We start from the raw sequence: 25619 nt of genomic DNA on the forward strand, positions 1-25619 counted from the left end.
TCTGAAAGCTAGAGATTCCAAACAAACCTGTTGGACTTTAACCTGGCGTTGTCAGACTTCTTCTACACAACATCTCATCTTCCAGTTAGGCGCGCTAAAGCCTTCCGGCCTGAACATCGAATTCAACAACTTCAGATGATCAGCCCCACCTCGACCCATTTGTTTTCATTTCATCTGTGTTTTACCATTTCTTTCTTTCTTAATATACATTTAATCCCACCCCCCCAAATCTTATCCACCTTTCCTGCACCTTTCTCCTCTTTGCCTCCCTCTTCCCCTCCCCCCGCACCTACAGTTCATCCTCTGATGTTAGTTTCCCTGCTGTTTGACCTTTCACATCTTTTGTTCTCTCTGGGGACTGCCATTAACACTCTTTCCCCTTGGTATCTGTGGCCATTAGCACCCAGGTTTCCCTGGGTTTCTGTGGCTATGACTCATCTTCCATTCTCACTCCACAGTATAAATATTTCCCACTTTCTCTGTCTGTTAGCTTTGACAAAGAGTCATCGGACTCGAAACGTTAGCTCTTTTCTCTCCCTACAGATGCTGCCAGACTTGCTGAGATTTTCCAGCACTTTCCCTTCCGTTTCAGATTCCAGCATCCGCAGTAATTTTCTTTTATTTTTGTCAGACTTCTTACTGTGCCCACCCCAGTCCAACGCCGGCATCTCCATAGCTGAGAAACTGAGCTATTAGAGGAAAGTTTGTATTTCCAAATTCTGGTCTTAACTGCCCTGTCAGCATATACATCACACTGATTTTAGCATTAGCGATTATAATGTAAGTATCTTTATTTTAGATCTGGGATGATCAAATTGTATATATAAAATTTATGCCAGCACACAGCCTACTCCTAAAAAAAACATATTTCTTCAAGGAAGATCTATTCACAAGTTTCATCAATGAAATTCCATGTCCCCTCCATGTATCTGAAGCAGAACGTTTGGGGCATGCATCTTCTGAGAGTTCTCTGCGGGATTCTCACTTGTGCTTTGCTCTTTTGAAGATTTTGCTGATGGCCATTTTGCTTGCTGAAATACAAAAAGGGCATACTTTAAACGCAAAAATCCGAACTGGAGCATTTCGGGCTTAACTAGGGCAAGTAGATATATTATGCAGTAACTGGCATTTCTACCGCCGTTGGGACTTTTCGGATGCCTGGGGGCGGTCAACCAAGTCAGAAACGACAGAGGTCAGACATGCGCAGGGTTTACACAAGAAGTGTCACCATGCTGGACGACATTTCCCCACCGAAAGCTTCATTAAGTGAGCGAAAAGTCTTAGTGTCGGATGGAAAACAATATAAACTTCAGAAAGAAAGGAAGGTGGAGACTGTGAAAGATTTTAATGTTCCGAGTTAAGGAGATTTATAGGGGGGGGGGGGGGGGGGGGTCAGTATTGACGGACTTAATGAGAGAATATTTGGAATGACATTTTAAGCTGGGGAAGAGTGGCTGTGCCTGAGGTTGTATTATGTCCAGGCTCGTGCTACTGACTTTTTGTGGAGGGATGCGGTTCAGGCAAGGCTTTGCTCGAGGGTCACCTTCAGGTGACGTCAGGCAATATGTTGCCCCGCCAGGTGGTTGCCCTGCTTCAGTAGCCCCGCAATCAATGTTCCCCCCGTTTCAAGTATAGCCCCTGTAAGCAGTTTGCCAACGGGAGGCCAAGCATTTCTTTGTGGAAAGGAGGAAAAATAAGTCGAGAGAACAAGTCATTCTATTTCAATGCCTTGGGGAGCATCTTTGCTGCAGGAGCAAGATCCATCACCAACCTCTCAAGCACACCTAAGGATGGCAATAAGGCTGACCTTGCCAACAAGACGGATGTCCCCTGAATTAATTTTAAAAGATAAAGCCCTTTTGCTCGTGTGGCGTCTACACAGAGTTTGTATCAGTCTCGCACTGTTGTATTAGTCTGCACAATTCATTGGCAGAGAAAGAGAGGACGGGGAATAGAATATGTCTCAGTTCTTCTCCAATTAATTCTACATGTCAGAATAATAGCGCCAAATTAATAAATTGTTAATGAAGGTGCTAGCGTTGGCAACATTGAAGATCGCAAATATTGATTTGGAGTACCCAATTATTTGTTTTCCAATTAAGGGGCAATTTAGCGTGGCCAATCCACCTAACCTGGGTTGTGGGGGTGAGACCCACGCAGACACGGGGCGAATGTGCAAACTCCACACGGACAGTGACCCGGGGCCGGGATCGAACACAAATATTGTAAAAGTAAAATAAAGACTTCTGAATATGCGATTTGGAAAAAAAGGAAACGAGAAATTGCAAAGGATATATGAGGGAACTAAAGGAAATGATTATTAAATACAAGCATATTAATTAAATATTGGAAATGTTCCAAATTAGGTCTGAAGGATGATTCTAGGATGTTGCCTGTGACACCTGCACCGTGAGAATGATTTGAAAAATACGAGAGGGCTCGCACCAGGAAGATATTCATGTAAACAATGGCCGGGTTTCTCTGCTGAGGAGACCTTCTTCCGTCGGAGGAGAACTGCTACCGATTTGTGCTCCCAGCAAAAAGCAATTCAGTAAATCTGGCAAATTTATGCATGTCGAGGAATATGAGGGATTGCCAAGGAAATCCCGCTTTCGGGCCACCATTTTGAGCAGGCGGACTGATAGCGAAATCCTGCGGCTGCCAACCTCACCCTCAGCACCACAAATCCAGCCCCCTTGGCGGGGTGGGGGTGGGGGGGGGGGGAGATATAGGGGACTGGGAGGGGTGGGCAGTTAGTGCATTGTCTGGGGGGGGTGGGGGGGCTGGGGTGGTAAGAGTGGCCCTCGGATGGACTCCCTTAAGGATTTACCCCCTGGTCACCATGACGTCCACCACGTCAGCTACACGTTTGGTGACACCTGTAGTGAATCCCGCTCATGTGATTCCCGGTTGGAGGACCGGAGAATCACGGGGGCCCGGAGACTCTGGTCTCGCGGAGGAACCATTCTCCCGCTGGCGTGCGGGCGAGATCCCCAAACCTGCTGCCAGCGGGGGCCGGAACGGTCAGTTTGGCGCCTGGCCCAAACCTCGATTTCGGCCCGATTCTCCGCCCGATCGCAATCTGTGTTGCCGTGTCACGGGGCAAGAGAATCCAGCCCAATTTGTTTCATTCTTTGGATGTGGGCAGATTGGCAAGGGCAGCATTTGTTCCCAACTCTAATTGCCCTTGAAATGAGCAGCTTGCTCGTCCACTTCAGAGGCAACCACATTTCGGTGGGTCTGGAGTCACATGTCGGCCAGACCAGATTCACTTCCGTGACGGACATTAGTGAACAAGATGAGTTTTTACGACAATCAACAATGGTTTAATGATCACCATTTTTAATTCTAGATTTTTATTCAATTCAAATTCCCCCATCTGTCGTGGTAGGATTTGAACCCAGGTCCTTAGTAAGCAGCACGGTAGCAATGTGGATAGCACAATTGCTTCACAGCTCCAGGGTCCCAGGTTCGATTCCAGCTTGGGTCACTGTCTGTGCGGAGTCTGCACATCCTCCCCGTGTGTGCGTGGGTTTCCTCCGGGTGCTCCGGTTTCCCCCCACAGTCCAAAGATGTGCAGGTTATGTGGATTGGCCGTGATGAATTGCCCTTCGTGTGCAAAATTGCCCTCAGTGTTGGGTGGGGTTACTGGGTTATGGGGATAGGGTCGGGTGCTCTTTCCAAGAGCCGGTGCAGCCTCGATGGGCCGAATGGCCTCCTTTTGCACTGCAAATTCTATGACTCTATGACTCAGAGCATTACCCAGGATTACTAGCCCAGTAGCAACACCACTGCCCCACCGACCCCCATTTCATTTAAAGCTCAGTGCTGGGGTCAGTTTCACATTACCAACTGTACCCCAACTGAACTTTGTGTTCCAACCAAATGCCCTTCATTCGAGTCAAGCCTTACTTTTCAGCCTTGAGGGGCTCTTAATCTCAGGTTCAGGTGTTGGGTGAACTGGAAAAAAGAAGAGAATTAGGGCATATTTGTAGAAAACTTGCAACATCTACCTGCCTTAGATCTGAGACTTGCTGTTGTCGTTACCTTTCCTTTATTCGTCCATGAGATGCGGGTGTTGCTGGCAAGGCTGGCAATTATTGTCCATAACTGCATGGCTGGCTAGGCCATTTCTGAAGACTATTTAAAGTTATCCACATTTTCTTATTTCGGGACTAAAGTATGGACCAGGCTGACAGATTCCCTTCCTTAAAGGTTTTTGCACTAATCTGGCAGTTTGAAGGTCACCGTTACTGATAAAAGTTTTTTGTTATTGAATTTAAATAATTCAGGCATCAGGGTGGGATTTGGACCTGTAAAAACCCCCACGAGGACCACGGGAAAAACCTTGTTGATCTCTCCGTATGACTCGCGGAATACGAGTTTTCCAGATAGAGGGCGGGGGGCCACCCAGCTGGAGCTTGTTACAGACTATACACAAAAGCCTGCCCAAAGCAGGGCCGGGTGTGCTTCGTTCTCCCGTTAAAATCTGGCCCTTGTCTCCAAGTCATTAGCCCAGGTCTCTGGAATACAGCTTCTCTATTCCCCTCCTCCGTGCTACATTCCCTAAAGCCACCTAAGACCCACTGCAATCTATTCCACTCACTCTCCTTCTTCCTCCATTCTTTTCCTGAAGGCTCTGACATTTGCAGAGGTTTCATTCTGCAGGTGTTGGTCACCTAACAATGTAGCTAATTTCCCATCCATCATGAGAGATTTGTCAGGTGGCTTGCCAAATATAGAATGCGTCACATCAACGCCGGACCCCTGTGATTAAAGACATCTCTTCACCTTCACTGGCCATACCCTTTCCTAGGTGATGAGGACAAATAGCCGGCAGTTCACTTCACTGAAGTCTCAATCACCTCTTACCTCTGTGTTGGAAGAGAACGTGTTCTACTTTAAGTCTTTGGCAAACATCTGGATTCTAAGGTTGAAGTTTAGTTGAAGCATTCTTGGTTGATTTAAAGCAGACTGATTGCATGGCATCATGAGTCAAACATGACTCTGCAGTTGTAAGTGATAGGAGCTGATTAAATTGTATTCCCACGCCAACCACAGCAATCAGTTTTCATTCTGACCATTACTATAATCTGCTGTGGTAAGCAAAATCTAACAATACTGATCAGAAAACAATTTTAAAATCCTCACAAAAATACATTTAGCTTTTTACTTTTAATAATTACTTCATTTCAGATTTCTCAATCTTTAGTTAGGCCCATCCTAGTGCCGTAAGTGATGAACATGTTTAAAGAATCTGGTGTAATGGTCTTTGCACTATTGGCCCTTGAGTAATCGCAAAGGGCCATGGAGATTGAGCATCCCTCATCCGAAATTCGTCAAAATTCAAAAATCTGCACTTTTTTTCGAGCGCCGACGTGATATCACGAATGGGAAATCCCACAAAGCTCCTGGACGTTGCATAGTTCCCAGCATTTCACATATGCGCAGTTCTCAACATGCATCGCACATGCGCAGTTCCCAACATGCATCGCACATGCGCAGTTCCCAACATGCATCACACATGCACAGTTCCCAACACGCATCACACATGCACAGTTCCCAACATGCATCGCACATGCGCAGTTCCCAACACGCATCACACATGCACAGTTCCCAACATGCATTGCACATGCGCAGTTCCCAACACGCATCACACATGCACAGTTCCCAACACGCATCACACATGCACAGTTCCCAACACGCATCGCACATGCACAGATCCCAACACGCCTCACACATGCACAGTTCCCAACATGCATCGCACATGCACAGTTCCCAACACACACCGCACATGCACAGCTCCCAACACACACCTCACATGTGCAGTTCCCAGCATTCCGCACATGCACAGCTTCCAACATGCATCACACATGCACAGTTCCTAACGTGCATCGCACATGCACAGTTCCCAGCGTTTCGCACATGCACAGCTTCCAACATGCATCGCACATGCTCAGTTCCCAACACGCACCGCACATGTGCAGTTCCCAGCATTCCGCACATGCACAGTTCCCAGCATGCGCCACAGCTGCACAATACATTCCGAAATCCGAAAAATTCCAAAATCCGATACACACTCGGCCCCCAGCATTTTGGATAAGGGATGCTCAACCTGTATTGTAAATGTACAATACATTGGCAAGTTAATTCTCAGAGTTCTGGGCCCCTTGAATGTGTTGCAGCCGAGGTTTATACAGAATATGAGCAGTTGCAGCCCTCGTTCAATTATTTGAGGGGTTTGCTCCTCAATCTTTGGTCGCTTTTCGTCCTCATGTTCCTGATCTTTGGCCACTTGATGCAGGGACAGTGGCACGGTGGGAGGGGAGAGGTGGAGCAGTAATTTGGAGGACTTTCTTTTGGCTCTCATCCTGGGCCTGGTGAGTGCAGATGGAAGTGGGCCACAGGAGCCGATCTGGCTGCCCCCCTTTTCTCCGCGTCCGTTTCCGTGTCTGCTTGTCTTCGGAGGGTGTGAATTCGGTGTGTACCGAGTACGCTTGGCGCCTTCCGTGACCGATGGATAGAGTGTCTAATCGACACGAGCAATAGCATTTCGGATACGAGTGATCTGACCGGGGTAGCAAGTGGAGGTTGGGTAGCAGCGACCTAGGCCAGAAATCTCACACCATTCGGATTCTCTTTTCCCGACGGCATGGGTGGCTTTGATGAGAAATCGCATTGGCAAGCGGCGGGAAGATAGAATCTCTCCGCCAGCGAACAGCGCACCGCTGAGAGACAGGTGGCTGGGGGAATCGGAGAATCCCGCCCCTAGCACGGTAGCACACGTGGCTAGCACTGTGGCTTCACAGCGCCAGGGTCCCAGGTTCGATTCCCCGCTCGGTCACTGTCTGTGCAGTCTGCACGTTCTCTCCGTGTCTGCGTGGGTTTCCTCCGGTTTCCTCCCACAGTCCAAAGATGTGCAGGTTAGGTGGATTGGCCATGATAAATTGCCCTTAGTGACCAAAAGGGATAGGAGGGGTTATTGGGTTACGGGGATGGGGTGGAAGGGAGGGCTTAAGTGGGTTGGTACAGACTCCATGGATGAATGCACTGTATTTTCTATGTTCTATTGTTGTATGGTGCCTCGTAAGATTGGAATGACAATTTAAAGTTTGCCGGTGAAATAAATATATGATTTAGTAACAGTACTGAGGGAATTATATAACTCAGCTTCCTTCTGATGCCCCTGTTGGACGATAGCTATCAGGAACCGTTTCTAAATGAAATGTTGAAATTTAGGTGACAAAATAATGAGCGAGGTCCCAGTGCTTCTTATATTCAGTGTCTTGTTGAGGGGATGATTTCAAACAGTTATCTTAAGAGGTACATTTGAATACAGGTAACTAATGCTTGCTTCTGGGCAGCACGGTGGCACATGGGTTAGCACTGCTGCCTCACGGTGCCGAGGACCCAGGTTCAATCCCACCACTGGGTCGCTGACCGTGTGGAGTTTGCATGTTCTCCCCGTGTTTGTGTGGGTCTCACCCCCACAACCCAAAGATGAGCAGGGTTGGGGGATTGACTACGTTAAATTGCCCCTTAATTAGAACAATTGGGGGCAGAAAATCCCACCCATTGTCGTATGGGATGGGTAGAATATTTTCCTTTTTCTTCCTTCTGCATTTCATGCTTTTCCAAACCTTTCAGTGTATCACTAGTTCTGGGATACACGCTAACCTCTTCCTATCGCAGTTTTGCACATTCTATCCATTCCCTGGTATTTAGCTTGGCATTGATTTTACCTTCCATCCTCACGTTGTCTAGGACCTCTGTAATTCTCTCTTCAAGATCGTCCACCATGGGTTTATGCTTGTAAAAGAAAGGACGGACGATGTTCATGTAAATTGCATGAGACCCATTCCAGTCGACTGGTGCCATACACCACAGCATAAAGAGGCTCTGCAGAACAAAAATGCAAGACCTTTACCAATGGAACGGATTTTGGGGATTGTGCAATGCAATGGTTTCTTGACCTTGGGTTGGGATCTAATTCAGCCTGATACAATCAAATGTTTCCCACATCAATTTTGGTTGGATAAGCTAAAATGGAACAAATGGATTTCGTCATCCCAACAATTGACAGCGCGGCAGCACAGTGAGCAACATTGTTGGTTCACAGCTCCAGGGTCCCAGGTTCGATTCCCGGCTTGGGTCGCTGTCTGTGCGGAGTCTGCACGTTCTCCCCGTGTCTGCGTGGGTTTCCTCCGGGTGCTCCGGTTTCCTCCCACAAGTCCCGAAAGACGTGCTGTTAGGTGAATTGGACATTCTGAAATCTCCCTCTATGTATCCGAACAGGCGCCGGAGTGTGGCGACTAGAGGCTTTTCGCAGTAACTTCATTGCAGTGTTGATGTTAGCCTACTTGTGACACTAATAAAGATTATTATTACATATTGAGACAAAGTGAGGTGTTAGGTATACTTTACATTCTTCGGAGATATGCAGGGATGAAACTATTTTCTAAGTGCGTTGGATCTTTATTTGCAGAGTTTTATGTACTTTAAAACGTCTACAATGCCTCAGAAGCTTCCAGTAGCTTCTGTGTCTGTTTACTGACTGGTGAATCATTGCTCAGGCGTAACCCATCAAGCACAGTGAGCATAGATCAGTTATAAACCGGACTCAGAATCAAACACTAAAACTGAGCATTACAAAGGGGTTATAACCATCAGTTCATATGGATGTGCGGCCTGTGGTGAGATAACCACTGTAGTTATGCATACTGCAGTAGGGGGATGTATGCCTGTACCTGTAATACAGGTTCCTCCGGTAAGCCCCTGCCGGCTAGCTCCGCCCACAGGGAGCTTGTGTATAAATATGCATGAGAGACACTCAGACCCTTAGTCTACAGTTGCAGATGGAGGGACAACATCGTACAACAATAAAGCCTCTATTGAACCAGTCTCTTGGCTTTGAGTATAATTGTTAGCGCTACACGGCCAAGGGTAGGAGGACTTGGCTACGGTTGTTGGGCTCTGTTGAGGTTGCTTTTCCCACCTTGGTGAGATGAAGCTCCCAGCATTTGTTTATTCTGTGGCTTCCTCAAGCGGTGATTTCAATTAGAACAACACAAACCCATTAATGTGCACATGAGCATTGGGCCAGGGTTCTCCGTTTGGGGGACTAAGCTCTCCCGTCAGATTCCAATTGCGGGAGATTCGAGCTCCCGCAAGGAACGCTGGCCAGGTGAAATTCAGGTGATGCAACTGGGCCAGTACGCTGCCACGTGCAACCCGAGCGATTCCCAGTCCCGCTGCCGACTGATTTGCTGGGGTCAGGATTCCTGTTAAAAAGCTGACAAGCTGGAGCAGCTTTTAGGCCCTGCACACAAACCCCCCCCCCCCCCCCCCCCCCCCCGATTCCGGGAGTCGAAGGTAGACCGAACGCCCGGTGCCATTGCAGCGAGGAGGGACACCCTCTTCCCCACGGTGGGACGGAGACTCAAGCCCATCTTTTTGAACAGTGCCTGGGATGAGGTGGCAGAGGCTGGCAGCCTCACCTGGAGGACAGGCACGCAATGCAGGAAAAAGATGAATGACCGCCAGCTTGGGAGAGTCACCACCTCTCTGCCTTTGGCATCACTTGAAGGACAGGAATTGACGGTGTACACGTGGCCTGATGCGGCACCTCGGCCTGTTGGACGGCTGGCAGCTCTACCTCACCGATTGGGCGCTGCTCTTCTGGGGCAGGCTCCTCTGGGGCAGGCTCCTCTGGGGCAGGGTCCTCTGGGGCAGGCTCCTCTGGGGCAGGCTCCTCTGGGGCAGGGTCCTCTGGGGCAGGGTCCTCCCCGGGCTGGCTCTGGTGCTCTTGCCGCCGTGCATTTGCAACGGCAGCAGCTGCCAGCGAGCGAGCGAGTATAGCTGGCTGTTGTCCGAAATCCATGTCTCTGCGGGGTGGGGAGAGCGAGAGACAGAGAATGTCACGAGGTGAGGATTCCCTTGGCCATCCAATGCTGCCGGGTTACACGGTCTCCCTGAGTTTATACTGCTCAGCCCCCCCTTAGCATGTCCCCCTCACGCCCCCCCCCATACCCCTTTGAGATGATGTCGTCCGCACTGCACCCCCATTCCCATCAGTGACTGGCACCCGGCCTGAGACGTGGGGAGCCTCTATCCTGCCAACAGGTGGCTGCTGCAACCGGGGTTAGCGATAGGCTCTGTGGCCCCTGTCCCGCTTCTTCCAGTGAAGTCTTCTGTGGGTGTCCTCACTAGATGGACCTTGTGCTCTCCCGGCAGGAGCCATAACATCCGGTGGCGGCACGTGGGTGGGAGGCGAACGTTAGTGGCTCCTGCTGGAGTCTCTGGTTTTTGGACTTCTGTGTCAGGTCTCGGGGCAGTTTATGAATGAGTTGGTGTGGGATTCTGGGAAGTTGTAAGGAGGTCGAGGAATGTGGAGGTTCCAGAAGAAAGGTCCTGGGAAGAAGGGGGTTAGCGAAAATCCGCCGGCCAGTGCTGCTGTGAGTCCTGCGGGAAGAAAGATGGCGGAGCTGGGTCGTCGGGTGGGGCCGCTCCCCTCAGGGTGGGGCCGTCCCCCGCAGGGTGGGGCCACTCCCCTAAGGGTGGGGCCGCTCCCCTCAGGGTGGGGCCGTTCCCCTCAGGATGGGGCCGCTCCCCTCAGGATGGGGCCGCTCCCCTCAGGGTGGGGCCGTTCCCCTCAGGGTGGGGCCGTTCCCCTCAGGGTGGGGCCGCTCCCCCCAGGGTGGGGCCGCTCCCCTCGGGGTGGGGGCCGTTCCCCGCAGGGTGGGGCCGCTCCCCTCAGGGTGGGGTCGCTCCCCTCGGGGTGGGGTCGCTCCCCTCGGGGTGGGGTCGCTCCCCTCAGGGTGGGGTCGCTCCCCCCAGGGTGGGGATGCTCCCCTCAGGGTGGGGATGCTCCCCTCAGGGTGGGGCCGCTCCCCTCAGGGTGGGGCCGCTCCCCCCAGGGTGGGACCGCTCCCCGCAGGGTGGGGCCGCTCCCCTCAGGGTGGGGCCGCTCCCCTCAGGGTGGGGCCGCTCCCCGCAGGGTGGGGCCGCTCCCCTCAGGGTGGGGTCGCTCCCCTCAGGGTGGGGCCGCTCCCCCCAGGGTGGGGATGCTCCCCTCAGGGTGGGGTCGCTCCCCTCACGGGGGAAACTCTGACCAAGGTGATGTAGTTGGAGTTTGAAAGGATGCTTGCCAAACATTTGGAGGTGCTTCAGAGGGAGGTGATGGCTTCAATGAAAAGAGTGGGTGGTGGGCGGGGGAGGCGATTGCCCCAGTAAAGGCGGCAGTGATGAAGACGTCAGTCGAGGTGCGGGAGCAAGGAGAGAAGTTGAAGGGGGTGGGGGAAGGTTTTGTCACAACACTGTAACCAGTTCACCCCGATGGGTGAGGAGCTGCGGAGGGTGGCGGAGATCAACAAAGAGCTCAGACCTACGGTGGAGGACCTGGAGGTCGAGGAGGCAAAATCATGGGCCTGCCCGAGGGTTTGGAGAACAAAGATGTTTGCTGAGTTGATGGGGGATGGGGAAGAACCTTCCCGCTACGAGTTGGACAGGGCACATCGGTCGCTCAGGCCGAAGCCTAAAGTGAATGAGCCGCCAAGGGCGGTTATAGTCGGCTTCCACAGCTACCACGTGAGGGAGAAGGTTTTGAGCTGGACGAAGCAGAGACAAGGTGAAGTGGGAAGGCGTTGGGAAACGCATATATCAAGATCTGTCGGCGGAGTTGGCGGGACGATGGGTGGCCTTTGGACAGGTGAAGGCGGCAATGTATGGCAGCGGAGTGAGATTAGGACTGATCTGCCCAGCGAAGCTGAGAGTGAAGCACAGCTCGAAGGACTTTTATCTTGAGGTGGAGACGTTCATTAAGGCTGACAGACTGGGACTGGAATTGAGAGTTGGGATTTGGACTTGGTTGGTGGGGACGGGTATTGATTTTTCTTATTGAGGTTTTTCTATTTGATTGGGATTTTGTTTCTGTCTCTTAAATCGGGGGGTGGGGAGGGGGGTGGTGTAGCTACATGTGTTCTGGTTTTTATCCTTATGGGTGCAGTTCTGTATTGTTTCTTGGTTTAAGGGAGTTGGGTTGGATTTTGGGCATGTGGAGCCGGGGGGAGGGGGGGTGCTCTGGCAGGAGTCACCATTGATGTAGGTTGGCTAGTGAACTGGAATGTGAGCCTGGTTGATCAGGGCTCGAAGGACCAAGGAGGTGCGAATGGTGGGGGAGGGGATCGATCGGGGGCGAGGTGTTTAGAACAGGAAGTGGATGGGTGGAATTGACGGCAACAAAAGGAGGGCTGAGTCCATCTGGATGGGCAGGTCCTGGGGTAATGGCGATGGCAGATGGGGTGGGGGGGTGGGGGGGGGGGGGGGGGCGAGAGCCGTCCAGTCATAATGGTGATGTGGAACATGAGGGGGTTAGGGGGAAGAGAGCGAGAGTATTTGCACATTTGAAGAGTTTAAAAGCTGATGTGACGATGCCGCATTGAGGGTGAAGGATCAGGTGAGGTTTCGGAAGGGGTGGGTGAGTCAGGGGTTTGATAGTAGAGCTCGGGGGGGGGGGGCGGCGGGGGGGGGGGGGAGAGAATTGGTGATCTTGGTGGGCAAGCGGGTGAGGGTTGAGATGGAGAAGGTGCTGGCAAATCATGGGGAGCACGTACGTGATAGTGCCCGATTCATTGGAGGGGAGGCTGGTGGCGCTGGTAAGCGTATATGGCCCCAATTGGGATGATGTGGGGTTCATGAAGAGGGCGTTGGGTGCCATCCCGGATCTAGAAAACAATGAGTTGACAGTGAGCCGAGGGTGGCCAGGTCCCAGCAAGGTCCCGGTTGAGGCCGTACTCATGGGGCGGAACTTGGCTATAAGTTTCTGCTCGGCGATCCTGCGTTGTCGCACATTCTTAAATGCCGCCTTAGAGAAAGCTTATCTGAAGATCAGAGGCTGAATGCCCTTGACTGCTGAAGTGTTCGACTGGAAGGGAACATTCCTGCCTTTCTTGCCATTCATGTCGCATTGCATGCACCCCCCACCATCTGGCCTGGGCCTGCAAAATCCTACCAACTGTCCTGGCTTGAGACAATTTACACCTCTTTAACCTGTCATTATCCCTCTCTCCAATTGCTCCATCTGGACCTGTAAAGGTTTAATTACCTGCAAAGACTCTCAAAGTATCATCTTGCATCATTGACTTTGTCTATATATGTGTTTCTGGAACCCACCTCTTCATTCCCCTGAGGAAGGAGCAGTGCTTCGAAAGCTAGTGATTCGAAACAAACCTGTTGGACTTTAACCTGGTGTTGTAAGACTTGATTGTCCGCCCGATCGCGAATCTCACTGTCGGCACCGGATAATCCACCCCTCAATGTCTGCATTGTCTGGATTCCTACTCCACTTACAGGTTAAATCAATTGGGCTTTGGTTCAATACATAATTGCAAAAAGAGTGAAAAAAATAAAATTTAACCAGCTTTAATATTGCATTTATATTGGAAAATGTGAGAAATTGAACTGTGCACAACAAGTTTAGTATTGTTACGGGCTGCCGTCAGTAAGAAGGAACTGATTGATGGCTACGGGGTGGAGATAAAACTGGTTTCATACCTTGAATTTATGATAGACTGGAAATGCTGGAAAGACAAAGAGGAGGATCCTAGCCGCACACTCAAATATTGCAAATGCTCCATAGATCACCCAGAACATTAGCCACTTCAATTTATCCTCTTTATTGTCACTTTCGATAGCTAGAATTCTAGAAAGCCAAAGATTGAGGGTGGTTACATCACTCTTACCGGATCGTATTGGGACATCATATGAACACTAAACATTCTTTCTTTCAAATCTTACAATTTTCCCCTTTCTTCCAGTTAGCTCCCAAGGGTGATGGCTCTTTTCTTGGCTCCGATTCCTCAGGTGCTGCACTCCTCAATCGGACATAGGGAAAAGTGCAATTTTACATAAATGAGCAAGCGGGATACTGGCAATTAATGGAGCAGCAATGGTTTCTAGATATACACCAGGGGTGTAAGCACTGGCTGTTTTTTCTCCCTTTGTGTGGTAGGGTTACTGAGGCAAATTGTTTTGTCCTAATTGAAGTGCACGGATTCAAAGGGTGATTCAAAGGGAGTTTTCAAGTTGATAAGGGGGGCAGATTGGGGAAAACCTATTTCCACTGGTCAGGTTGGGGTGGAGCGGGGAAAAGTCTCAGACCAGAGGGTGTAGTCTAAAATTTAAGACAGGCCTTTCAGGAATTTAATTTTAAAATACAGTCCTACACACTGGGGTGATTGGAGGGTCGCAAATGTAACCCCGCTATTCAAAAAGGGAGGTAGAGAGAAAACAGGGAACTATAGACCAGTGAGTCTAACATCAGTAATGAGAAAATTGCTGGAGCCCATTATCAAGGATTTCACAGCACAGCATTTGGTAAAAGTGGTATAATCAAGACAACGTCAGCATGGATTTACAAAAGAAAAATAATGCTTGACAAATCTAGAATTCTTTGAAGATGTAACCAGTAGAGTTGACCAGGGAGAACCGGTGGATATGGTTTATTTAAATTTTAGAAAGCTTTTGACAAGGTCTCACATAGCAGATTAATACGTAAAGTTAAAACTCATGGGATTACGGATGGTGTCTCGAGATGGATAGAAAGCTGATTTAGCAGACAGGAAGCAGAAAGTTGGACTAAATGGGCCTTTTTCAGGCAGCTGCTAGTGGGGTACCGCAGGGATCTGTGCTGGGACCCCAACTGTTCACATTATATATTAATGATTTGGATGAGGGATGAGGGCTCTCCACTCTGCAACTGGATCCTTGACTTTCTGACCAACAGACCACAGTCAGTAAGAATGAACACCAACACCTCCTCCACAATAGTCCTCAACACCGGTGCCCCGCAAGGCTGCGTACTTAGCCCCCTACTCTACTCCCTGTACACACACGACTGCATGGCAAAACTTGGTTCCAACTCCATCTACAAGTTTGCTGACGATACGACCATAGTGGGCCAGATCTCGAACAACGACGAGTCTGAATACAGGAGGGAGATAGAGAACTTAGTGGAGTGGTGCAACGACATCAATCTCTCCCTTAATGCCAGCAAAACTAAAGAGATGGTCATCGACTTCAGGAAGCATGGTACTGTACACACCCCTGTCAGCATCAATGGAGCCGAGGTAGAGATGGTGAGCAGTTTCAAATTCCTAGGGGTGCACATCACCAAAAATCTATCCTGGTCCACTCATGTCGACGCTATCACCAAGAAAGCACAACAGCGCCTTTACTTCCTCAGGAAACTAAGGAAATTTGGCATGTCCACATTAACCCTTACCACCTTTTACAGATGCACTATAGAGAGCATCCTCTCGGGCTGCATCACAGCCTGGTATGGCAACTGCTCGGCCCAGGACCGCAAGGAACTTCAGAGAGTCGTGAATACCGCCCAGTCCATCACACGAACCTGCCTCCCATCCATTGATTCCATCTACACCTCCCGCTGCCGGGGGAAAGCAGGCAGCATAATCAAGGATCCCTCCCATCCGGCTTACTCACTTTTCCAACTTCTTCCATCGGGCAGGAGATTCAGAAGTCTGAGAACACGGACGAACAGACTCAAAAACAGCTTCTTCCCCACTGTCACCAGACTCCTAAATGACCCTTTTATGGACTGTCCTCATTAACACTACACCCTGTATGCTTCATCCGATGCCAATGCTTATGTAGTTACATTGTATATCTTGTGTTGCCCTATTATGTATTCTCATGTATTTTCTTGAATTCTGTTCAATTCCCTTTTCTTCCCATGTACTGAATGATCTGTTGAGCTGCTTGCAGAAAAATACTTTTCACTGTACCTCGGTACACGTGACAATAAACAAATCCAATCCAATCCAATCCAATCCAATGCATCATCTCCAAATGTAAATGATACAAAGTTGGGTGGGAGGGTGAGCTGCGAGGAGGATGCAGAGATGCTTCAGCGGGAGTTGGACAGGCTGAGTGAGTGGGCACACGCATGACAATTGCAGTATAATGTGGATAAATGTGAGGTTATCCACTTTGGTAGCAAAAATAGGAATCAGATTATTATCTGAATGGGTGTAAATTGAGAGAGGCGGATACTCAGCGAGACCTTGGTGTCCTCCTGCATCAGTCGCTGAAAGTAAGTGCGCAGGTACAGCAGGCAGTAAAGAAGGCAAATGGTATGTTGGCCTTCATAGCGAGAGGGGTTGAGTATAGGAATAGGGATGCTTTACTACACTTGTATAGGGCATTGGTGAGGCCACACCTGGAGTATTGTCCGCAGTTTTGGTGTCCTTATCTGAGGAAGGATGTTCTTGCTATGGAGGGAGGACAGCGATGGTTTACCAGGCTGATTCCTGGGGTGGAGGGACTGTCATATGAGGAGAGACTAAAATCGGTTAGGATTATATTCATTGGCGTTTAGAAGAGTGAGAGGGGATCTCATAGAAATTTACAAAATTCTAACAGGATTAGGCAGGGTAGATTCAGAAAGAATGTTCCCGATGGTGGGGGAGTCCAGAACTAGGGGTCATAGTTTGAGGATAAGGGGTAAACCTTTCAGGACTGAGGTGAGGAGAAATGTCTTCACCCAGAGAGTGGTGAATATGTGGAATTCACTACCACAGAAAGTAGTTGAGGCCAAAATGTGTAATTTCAAGAAGGAATTAGATACAGCTCTTGGGGCTAAAGGGATCAAGGGATATGGGCGGGGGGGGGGGGGGGGGGGGGGGTGGTCAGGGTATTGAACTTGACGATCATCCATGATGAACGGCGGAGCAGACTCGAAGGGCCGAATGGCCTCCTCCTACTTCTATTTTCCTTGCTTTCTATGTTTTCACATTAAACCTGAGATGGATAGATTTTTTGATGACCAAAGGTATTAAAGGGATATGAGGTGAAGATGGTTTATGAGGTTTGGTTGCAGGACAGCCCATGATCTCAATGAATATCCTACTACTATTCCTCTATGTTCAATGCAGACCAGAAATTGAGCCTGCAACTTTCCTGGCTGCTGTGCATCAGTAACACAGTAGGCAGTGCCTGCTGAAACCACTTCAAAGGTGCCAATAGCTAAAAGAATTGTGGGACTATAGTACTTCTGTGGAACGATTAGCAACCTGCCACTGAAACGTAGATTGGTATTTTCATGACTCACTGAATGCTCTCGGCCGGCAATGGCCCAGGATTGAGGATGGGCAGAGGCATCTCGAGTGTAACAGGTTATGTGACACACATGTGGGCAGCACGGTGGCACAGCGGTTAGCACTGGTTAGGTGGATTGGTCATGTTAAATTGGCCCTTAGAGTGCAGTTGCAGGAATAGAATGGCGAATTGGGCCTAGGTAGGTTGATCTCAAAGGGTCAGTGCAGACTCGATGGGTCAAATGGCCTCCTTCTGCACTGTCGGGATTCTATGATTCTACATGTTTATTTTCTAATTCCCTTCCCGTACCCAAGGCAAACTTTTGTCTGTTTCCATAGCTAGCTATTGCTGGAATAGGGCTCGAGTCTATCACCAGGGGCTGATAGCTTGAGGGGGACATTTTGTTCACTTGGCTGGACAGATAGATTGTGATGTAGAGCAGGGTTCAATTCTCGTACCGGCTGAGGTTATTCACGAAGACTCCACCTTCTCAACCTTGCCTGAGATATGGTGATCCTCTGGTTAAACCCCCATCAGCCAGCTCTCCCCCCCCCCCCACTCAAAGGGGAAAGCAGCCTACGGTCATCAGAAACTATAGCAACTATACTTTTTGTTACTATAGCTTGACGGGCACCTCTCTACATCAAGCATGTCTGACCAGGAGTCTCTCCTTATCTTATGGGCAGCCATTGGCTTGTAATAATAATAATAATAATCTTTATTGTCACAAGTAGGCTTACATTAACACCGCAGTGAAGTTACTGTGAAAATCCCCTAGTCGCCACATTCCGGCACCTGTTCGGGTTCACAGAGGGAGAATTCAGAATGTCCAATTCACCGAACAAGCACATCTTTCAGGACTTGTGGGAGAAAACTGGAGCACCCGGAGGAAACCCACGCAGACACGGGGAGAGCGTGCAGATTCCGCACAGACAGCGACCCAAGCCGGGAATCGAACCCGGGACCCTGGTGCTATGAAGCAACTGCTAACCACTTTGTTACCATGCTGCCCTAAAAATGGAAACACTCGTCCAACGTGGGGTTGGAAGGATTTGCAGGCTGACACACTCACTTATCTGACCCCATTATGAACACACTTTCTTTGGAGATCAAGTCCTGGGGGTGGGACTTGCACTCGGAGCTTCGGATTCAGAAGCAGAGCCGATACCCACTGCGCCACAAGACCTCCCCGTGAGTGCTTTGGAGACTCAGTACTGAAAAGGCTCCATTTAACATTCTGTAAAGTTCGTGAACTGTCAAGCTAGGAAAAATTAGCAACGTGCTCGGACGACACGGGCCTCACGGTAGCATGGTGGTTAGCATCAATGCTTCACAGCTCCAGGGTCCCAGGTTCGATTCCCGGCTGGGTCACTGTCTGTGTGGAGTCTGCACGTCCTCCCCGTGTGTGCGTGGGTTTCCTCCGGGTGCTCCGGTTTCCTCCCACAGTCTAAAGATGTGCGGGTTAGGTGGATTGGCCATGCTAAATTGCCCGTAGTGTAAGGTTAATGGGGGGTTGTTGGGTTACGGGTATACGGGTTACGTGGGTTTAAGTAGGGTGACCATTGCTCGGCACAACATCGAGGGCCGAAGGGCCTGTTCTGTGCTGTACTGTTCTATGTTCTATGTTCTATATGACAGTACACAATTATCCAGAGCCTGCCGGCCAGTGTCTAAAATGCATTGCTCCAAATTTATTTTATCTCTTTAAACAATCTCTATGGTTGCCTTGGACAGTAAATAGTGTACAGTACAAGGGTTCACAAATACCAATGTCCAGGCTGCATTATAACTGGGGTTTATGTTTTCTTTGTTCCAGCAGATCAGAGATGTTTTTGCATTTTAAAGGGTAAAGTATCTGTTGAAAGGATGGAAGGGGCAAGTTAAACACACAAGTTGAAAACAACGTGGTTTCTTTGCAAACGATTTGTCCAATTTGACCATTTCTCTGAACATGAAAAATGCAATCGACAAATGGAAGTTCCCCCACTCACTAACTCTCACAGTAACACTGCTGACCAAAGTTACTTTGTTGTGTGCAGTTTCCTTCATTGCCCAACTACCAAAAAAAGTTTATATTTTCTCATTCGACAGAGGACACAATTAAAATGATTAGGGATCAATGAAATATGCCTCATATCTTTCACTGATCAGGCAAGGTATCAGATTTACTTGTGCTCCAAAAGTGTTCTCTGGGTGATAAACTCAATTCATTACTCATTAAGCTGCACAATACAGCTGTATCAGAGTTCAATCAGTAAACTTTGGTAAGGATTTATGAATAGCCAAACTCATTAGCAGTGCAAAGGTTTAAAGTGTTGACTGAATAATGCATGATTTATAGTTGTCGTCCCCCCCCCCCCCCCTCCTCCTCCAAATAACCTTTGGATGTTTCACAACCTTCCTTTGTGGCTTACCGGGAACACTGGTGGGAGAGGAACTGAAAGTGAAAGTGAATTTGGAAAGAAGCAGTGAGCTGGGAGCACAGGCAGGTGTTGGAGGTGGTGAGGAGTCCAGGAGACTGGACTCAGGGAAGGCAGTGGCACAGTGGTATTGTCACGGTAATGATCTGGGAACCTGGGTTCAAATCCCACCGTGGCAGATGTTGAACTTAATTCAATACAAAAGTTTAATGAAATTGTTGCCAATTGTTTTCCTTTTGGGAAGGAAATCCGCTGTTACTTGATCTGGTCTGCATGTGACTCGAGATTCACAGCAATGTGGTTGACTCTTAAATGCCCTCTGAAATAGCCTAGCAGGCGGACAATCAATGCTGGCCCAGCCAGCGATGCCCACATCCCATGAACAAACAAATCAAAATGTAACCATATAATGGGAAATCCCCCTGTAAACCATCCTGCAGTCTGAAAACAACCATTCACACCACTGCTCTCCATTTCCTGTCACTCAGCCAACTTTGGGGTTTAGATATTTCAGTAAGTTCAGGGAAGGTGGTAAGAGAGGGGGAGGGGTGGCATTGTTAGTCAAGGACAGTATTACGGTGGCTGAGAGGACATTTGATGAGGACTCGAATACTGAGGTAGAATGGGCTGAGTTAAGAAACAGGAAAGGAGAGGTCACCCTGTTAGGGCTTTTCTATAGGCCTCCGAAAAGTTCCAGAGATGTAGAGGAAAGGATTGCAAAGATTATTCTGGATAGGAGCAAAAATAACAGGGTAGTTGTTATGGGGGACTTTAACTTTCCAAATATTGACTGGAAACACTATAGTTCGAGTACTTTAGATGGATCCGTTTTTGTCCAATGTGTGCAGGAGGGTTTTATGATGCAGTATGTAGATAGGCCAACAAGAGGCGAGGCCACATTGGATTTGGTACTGGGTAATGAACCAGGACAGGTGTTAGATTTGGAGGTAGGTGAGCATTTTGGTGATAATGACCACAATTCGATTACGTTTACTTTAGCGATGGAAAGGGATAGGTATAAACCGCAGGGCAAGAGTTATTGCTGGGGTGAAGGCAATTATGATGCAATGAGGCAAGACTTAGGATGCATCGCCTGAAGAGGAAAACTGCAGGGGATGGACACAATGGAAATGTGGAGCATGTTCAAGGAACAGCTACTGCGTGTCCTTGATAAGTATGTACCCGTTAGGCAGGGAGGAAGTGGTCGAGTGAGGGAACCATGGGTTACTAAAGCAGTTGAATCACTTGTCAAGAGGAAAAAGGAGGCTTATGTGAAGAAATTGGCTAGCTGATAGAAGACAAAGAGTGGTGGTTGATGGGAAATGCTCTGACTGGTGTCCAGTTACTAGTGGTGTGCCACAAGGATCTGTTTTGGGGCCGTTGCTGTTTGTCATTTTTATAAATGACCTGGAGGAGGGCGTAGAAGGATGGGTGAGTAAATTTGCAGATGACACTAAAGTCGGTGGAATTGTGGTCAGTGCAGAAGGATGTTACAAGTTACAGAGGGACATAGATAAGCTGCAGAGCTGGGCTGACAGGTGGCAAATGGAGTTTAATGCAGAAAAGTGTGAGGTGATTCATTTTGGAAGGAATAACAGAAAGGCAGAGTACTGGGCTAATGGTAAGATTCTTGGTAGTGTGGACGAGCAGAGAGATCTCGGTGTCCATGTCCATAAATCCCTGAAAGTTGCCACCCAGGTTGAGAGGGTTGTTAAGAAGGCGTATGGTGTGTTAGCTTTTATTGGTAGAGGAATTGAGTTTCGGAGCCATGAGGTCATGTTGCAGTTGTACAAAACTCTGGTGCGGCCGCATTTGGAGTATTGTGTGCAGTTCTGGTCGCCACATTATGGGAAGGATGTGGAAGCATTGGAAAGGGTACAGAGGAGATTTACAAGAATGTTGCCTGGTATGGAGGGAAGATCATATGAGGAAAGGCTGAAGGACTGGAGGTTGTTTTCGTTAGAGAGAAGAAGGTTAAGAGGGGACTTAATTGAGGCAGACAAGATGATCAGAGGATTAGATAGGGTGGACAGTGAGAGCCTTTTTCCTCGGATGGTGATGTCCAGCACAAGGGGACATAGCTTTAAATTGAGGGGAGATAGATATAGGACAGATATCAGAGGTAGGTTCTTTACTCAGAGAGTAGTAAGGGCGTGGAATGCCCTGCCTGCAACAGTAGCGGACTCACCAACACTAAACGCATTCAAATGGTCATTGGATAGGCATATGGACGATAAGGGAATAGTGTAGAGGGACTTTAGAGGGGTTTCACAGGAAGGCGCAACATCGTGGGCCGAAGGGCCTGTACTGCGCTGTAATGTTCTATGTTTGTATCTGTGGTGAATGTGATTCACACCGGATTATAATCTGTATATATACATGTGTCTATAATGTAAGTGCAGTTGCACTACCTGACCACCAGGGGGAGTAGCTCTGGGAATGCTCGAGAATTGTACTGGGCTTCTCCCTTGGCTCCGCCCAGGACTCCTCCCCCTGGAGCTGCTGTATAAAGATCAGTGCCACATGGTCAGCCAGCCAGTTCACTGAAAGTTCAATGGCCAACAGGCTGGCTCTGTCGTGAGTATATGAAAACCGCTATTCTAATCCTACAAGCACGTGTCCGTAGAATTGTTGGTTCCAACAGTATCCATCTTGTTCCATGCGCTTCAACTTTGCTGACAAACGTATTAAATGGGAGGTCATCAAATGTCATTTGGAAGTCAACTGCGCACCCCTGATGTGTTACCCCACCAAACCAATCTTGTTGGTGAAACAAATCCATGTTGGCTTCCGTCAATTAATCCACACTTGGCCAAGCAACTGTTAAATTTTGTCCCAGATTAATTGTTTGAAAAAGGTTTTCCCACATTGAGGTTAACCTGATTAGCCTACAGTTGCTGGGCTTATTGTTGTACCCTTTTTATTAAAAAAACATAGATGAGGGGCATGATCTACCCGAATGGGAGCAGAGTCCCATAATGAACGCATTTTGCCGGGTGTTTCCCGGGGCTCGGAGAGCCGAGAAACCCCACACTATCAAACTCTGTTCCCATTCGGGTAGATTCGGGGCCTCGGTGGGAACTCCCTGACGAGGCAGCACTCAGTCCGGTGTTCTGCACTGAGGAACTCCGCACAACGGAACTGCTCAGTGCAGGAGATACATCCGGATCACTCTGACACCAAACCCTCCCTCATACCCCAACTCTCCTACAAGGGGGGGGGGGGGGGGGGGGGTCCACAGGTCCCCCTTCGCACCTCACCTCACCCAGGCAGGGCAGGAAACATGCCTGCCTTGCACCTTGACACAGCCAGCCTGGCAGCACCACCTAGGTACCTTGACAATGCCAGGCTGGCAATATCAAGGTTCCCAGGTAGTACCAATGCCAGGGTGCCACCCTGCCCAGAGGGCAGGCACCTGGGGGCCTCCAATCCCCAGGTAGACTGCCACATGTGCTGTTCCATCTGGTCCATATTTGTGGAAACAAGCACCGAACAGCGCTCGACCAAGATCTCCAAGGCAAAGGGGTTAGATCCCACACCTTGGGTCGATCGTGGGAGTGCATATTAGAGTCAGACTAGCTGTCTGACTCTAATACGCAGATTTGCTAAAAATTGATCTGCCAAAAGATCAGATTCACATCGCGAGATCGCGTTAGATCTCACGTGGCGTGGCGAACCAGGTAGATCCAGGCAGAGGGATCTCCCGGCATCTACCAGTCATGTCGCGCTGCCTTTCAGGCACAACACGGCTGGTAGATCACACCTATAAACTTATGACATTCTCCAGTCTTTTGTCACCACCACGGCATCTGAAGAATTAGAAAATTAAGGCTAGTGTCTCTACAATATCACTTTCTTCCCTCAGTATTCTCAGATACATCGATAGAATCCCCACAGTGCAGGAGACCATTCAGTCCATCGAGCCTGCACCAACCCTCAGAATGAGCACCCCCACCTAAGCCCCCTAACATCCCTGGACATTAAGGGTCATTTTTATCATGGCCTAACCTGCACATCTTTGGACTGTGCGTGGAAAGCACCCAGAGGAAACCCACGCAGACACGGGGAGAACGTGTAAACTCCAGAAAGTCACCCAAGGCCAGAATTGAACCCCAGGTCCCAGGCCCTGTGAGGTAGTAGTGCTAACCACTGAGCCACCCTGGTAACATATCAGCTTTAAGACCAGATGGTCTTTTTAATACATCCTGTGGCAACCTTTAGTTCATCCAGAGCGAATAATCTCAACTACCTCCACTTTCACTCATTTATACCTCACTTCAGTCTTCATGCGCAAATCCCCCTCTTTGGGCCCAAATCCATTTAGAGATTGGAGCAATGGGAGAGAGTTTCTCTCAGCATACAATAGAACATTTACAAATATCACAAGTAAAATTATTTCAAAAATAGTTTTTTGCGACAGTATTGTAACTGAGCATTTCAGTTTTTTTCTGAGGTAATAATTTAATTATGATGATTAAGCTGCTCAATAACTTATGGGGAGACAGTGGTGGTTATGTCACTGGTCTGGTAACCCAGAGGCCCAGGGTAATGTTTTGGAGACATAGAGCATGGTTTAATGCGGGGAAAAAAGGGCATGATTTAACGCAGGAAAAAAATAAGTCCAGTCGGGGACAGTTTTAGCGGGATGCTTCCCAGCTTGAACGATCCTGCTATTATAGAATCCCTACAATACAGCGGCCATTCGGCCCATCTAGTCTGCACCGACCCTCTAAAAGAGCACCTTACCTAGGCACTTGCCTCCACCCTATCCCCATAACTGCTCCTAATCTTTTGGACATTAAAGGGGAATTTATCATGGCCAATCCACCTTACCTGCACATCTGGCACTGGCAGCACTTTTACTTTCCTTCATTTCATCTCCTGCACTTAGGAGTTCTGTTTATCACCACAGTAGCTTAATGGTTATCACTGTGGCTTCACAGCACCAGGGTCCTGGGTTCGATTTCCAGCTTGGGTCACTGTCTGTGTGGAGTCTGCACGTTCTCCCCGTGTCTGCGTGGGTTTCCTCCGGGTGCTCCGGTTTCCTCCCACAGTCCAAAGATGTGCGGTTAGGTGAATTGGACATTCTGAATTCTCCCTCCGTGTACCCAACAGGCGCCGGAATGTGGCGACTGGGGGATTTTCACAGTAACTTCATTGTAGTGTTAATGTAAGCCTACTTGTGACACTGATAAAGATTATTTATTATTATTATTTAAAATGGCACCCCAATCTCTCAATCCCACAACGTGACCCTCCCAGGTTAGCTATTGGGAGGGGTCCTCGGGGCCCCTTCACCCCACCTCATAAGGGCACCCCTGGGCCCGATCCCTGGCATGGGCAAAATGCAACCTTGGCACTGCCAGTCGGGTGTGACACAGCCGTTAGATCATGGCCTTGGTTCAAAATCCCACCATGGCAACTGGTGGAATTTAAATTCAATTAATAATTCTGGAACCACCCTTAACCCATGAAATCACCAGATTGTTACCAAAACTGCTCTGGTTCACTCATACCCTTCAGGGAAGGAAATCTTCCATCCTCATTTAGTCTGGCCTACATGTGACTCCAGAACACAGCAACGTGGTTAATTTTAAAATGTCCTCTGCAATGGCCTTGCAGGGTCCTCAGTTCAAGGACAACTGGCTAGTGACACTCCCACCCCAATGAAAAACGCAAAGAAAAATCACAACATAACCCTGTCCCTTATCCAAAAAGGGAGAGATTGGGGAAGGATTCGGAAACAAGACAGGACAATGGTTCCAGAAGGCAAACATAAAAGGCAAGAATGCAAAAAAAAATTGTGAACCTCTTCCCGTTGAATATTTTTCTGATAAGGAACTATCGTACGTACGAAAAGTAGGCTGGGTAAAGAAAAATAATCACATTGATCCAGGGAAATAAGAGTTCGCCATATCCAAGTACAATACACAGGACGTTCAAAGCGATCAAAACTTGGAAGAATCTGGACAGAGACATTGTTCTTCATTTAGTTCCCTTTCCGTTCAACTCCACCAGGTTCCACCACATGGCCAGTGATGGGGAGCCTGTTACTAGGCTGCAGCATGAATCTGGTGACATCAC

At 48.8% G+C, this 25619-nt stretch overlaps 1 protein-coding gene across 4 annotated transcripts; it reads right to left on the reverse strand.

The window, feature by feature from the left end:
- Nucleotides 1-766: 766 nt before the first annotated feature.
- On the reverse strand, nt 767-25546 carry LOC119953463 (receptor expression-enhancing protein 5-like). Of its 4 annotated transcripts, none has more exons than XM_038777767.1 (5): nt 25390-25546; nt 13552-13699; nt 7743-7899; nt 3913-3960; nt 767-1031 (listed from the first exon to the last, which is right to left on the reverse strand). In XM_038777767.1, exons 1-5 carry the CDS (start codon nt 25512-25514, stop codon nt 982-984), a joined length of 528 nt encoding a protein of 175 aa, XP_038633695.1. In that variant the 5' UTR covers nt 25515-25546; the 3' UTR covers nt 767-981. The 4 variants fall into 4 exon arrangements, with proteins under 4 accessions (XP_038633695.1, XP_038633697.1, XP_038633698.1 ...); XM_038777769.1 differs by having other exon boundaries at nt 25422-25536; XM_038777770.1 differs by lacking the exon at nt 25390-25546 and adding an exon at nt 23807-23883.
- Between the last annotated feature and the right edge of the window lie 73 nt (nt 25547-25619).

Source organism: Scyliorhinus canicula, chromosome 18, assembly GCF_902713615.1.
Source record: "Scyliorhinus canicula chromosome 18, sScyCan1.1, whole genome shotgun sequence".
NCBI lineage: Eukaryota > Metazoa > Chordata > Chondrichthyes > Carcharhiniformes > Scyliorhinidae > Scyliorhinus > Scyliorhinus canicula.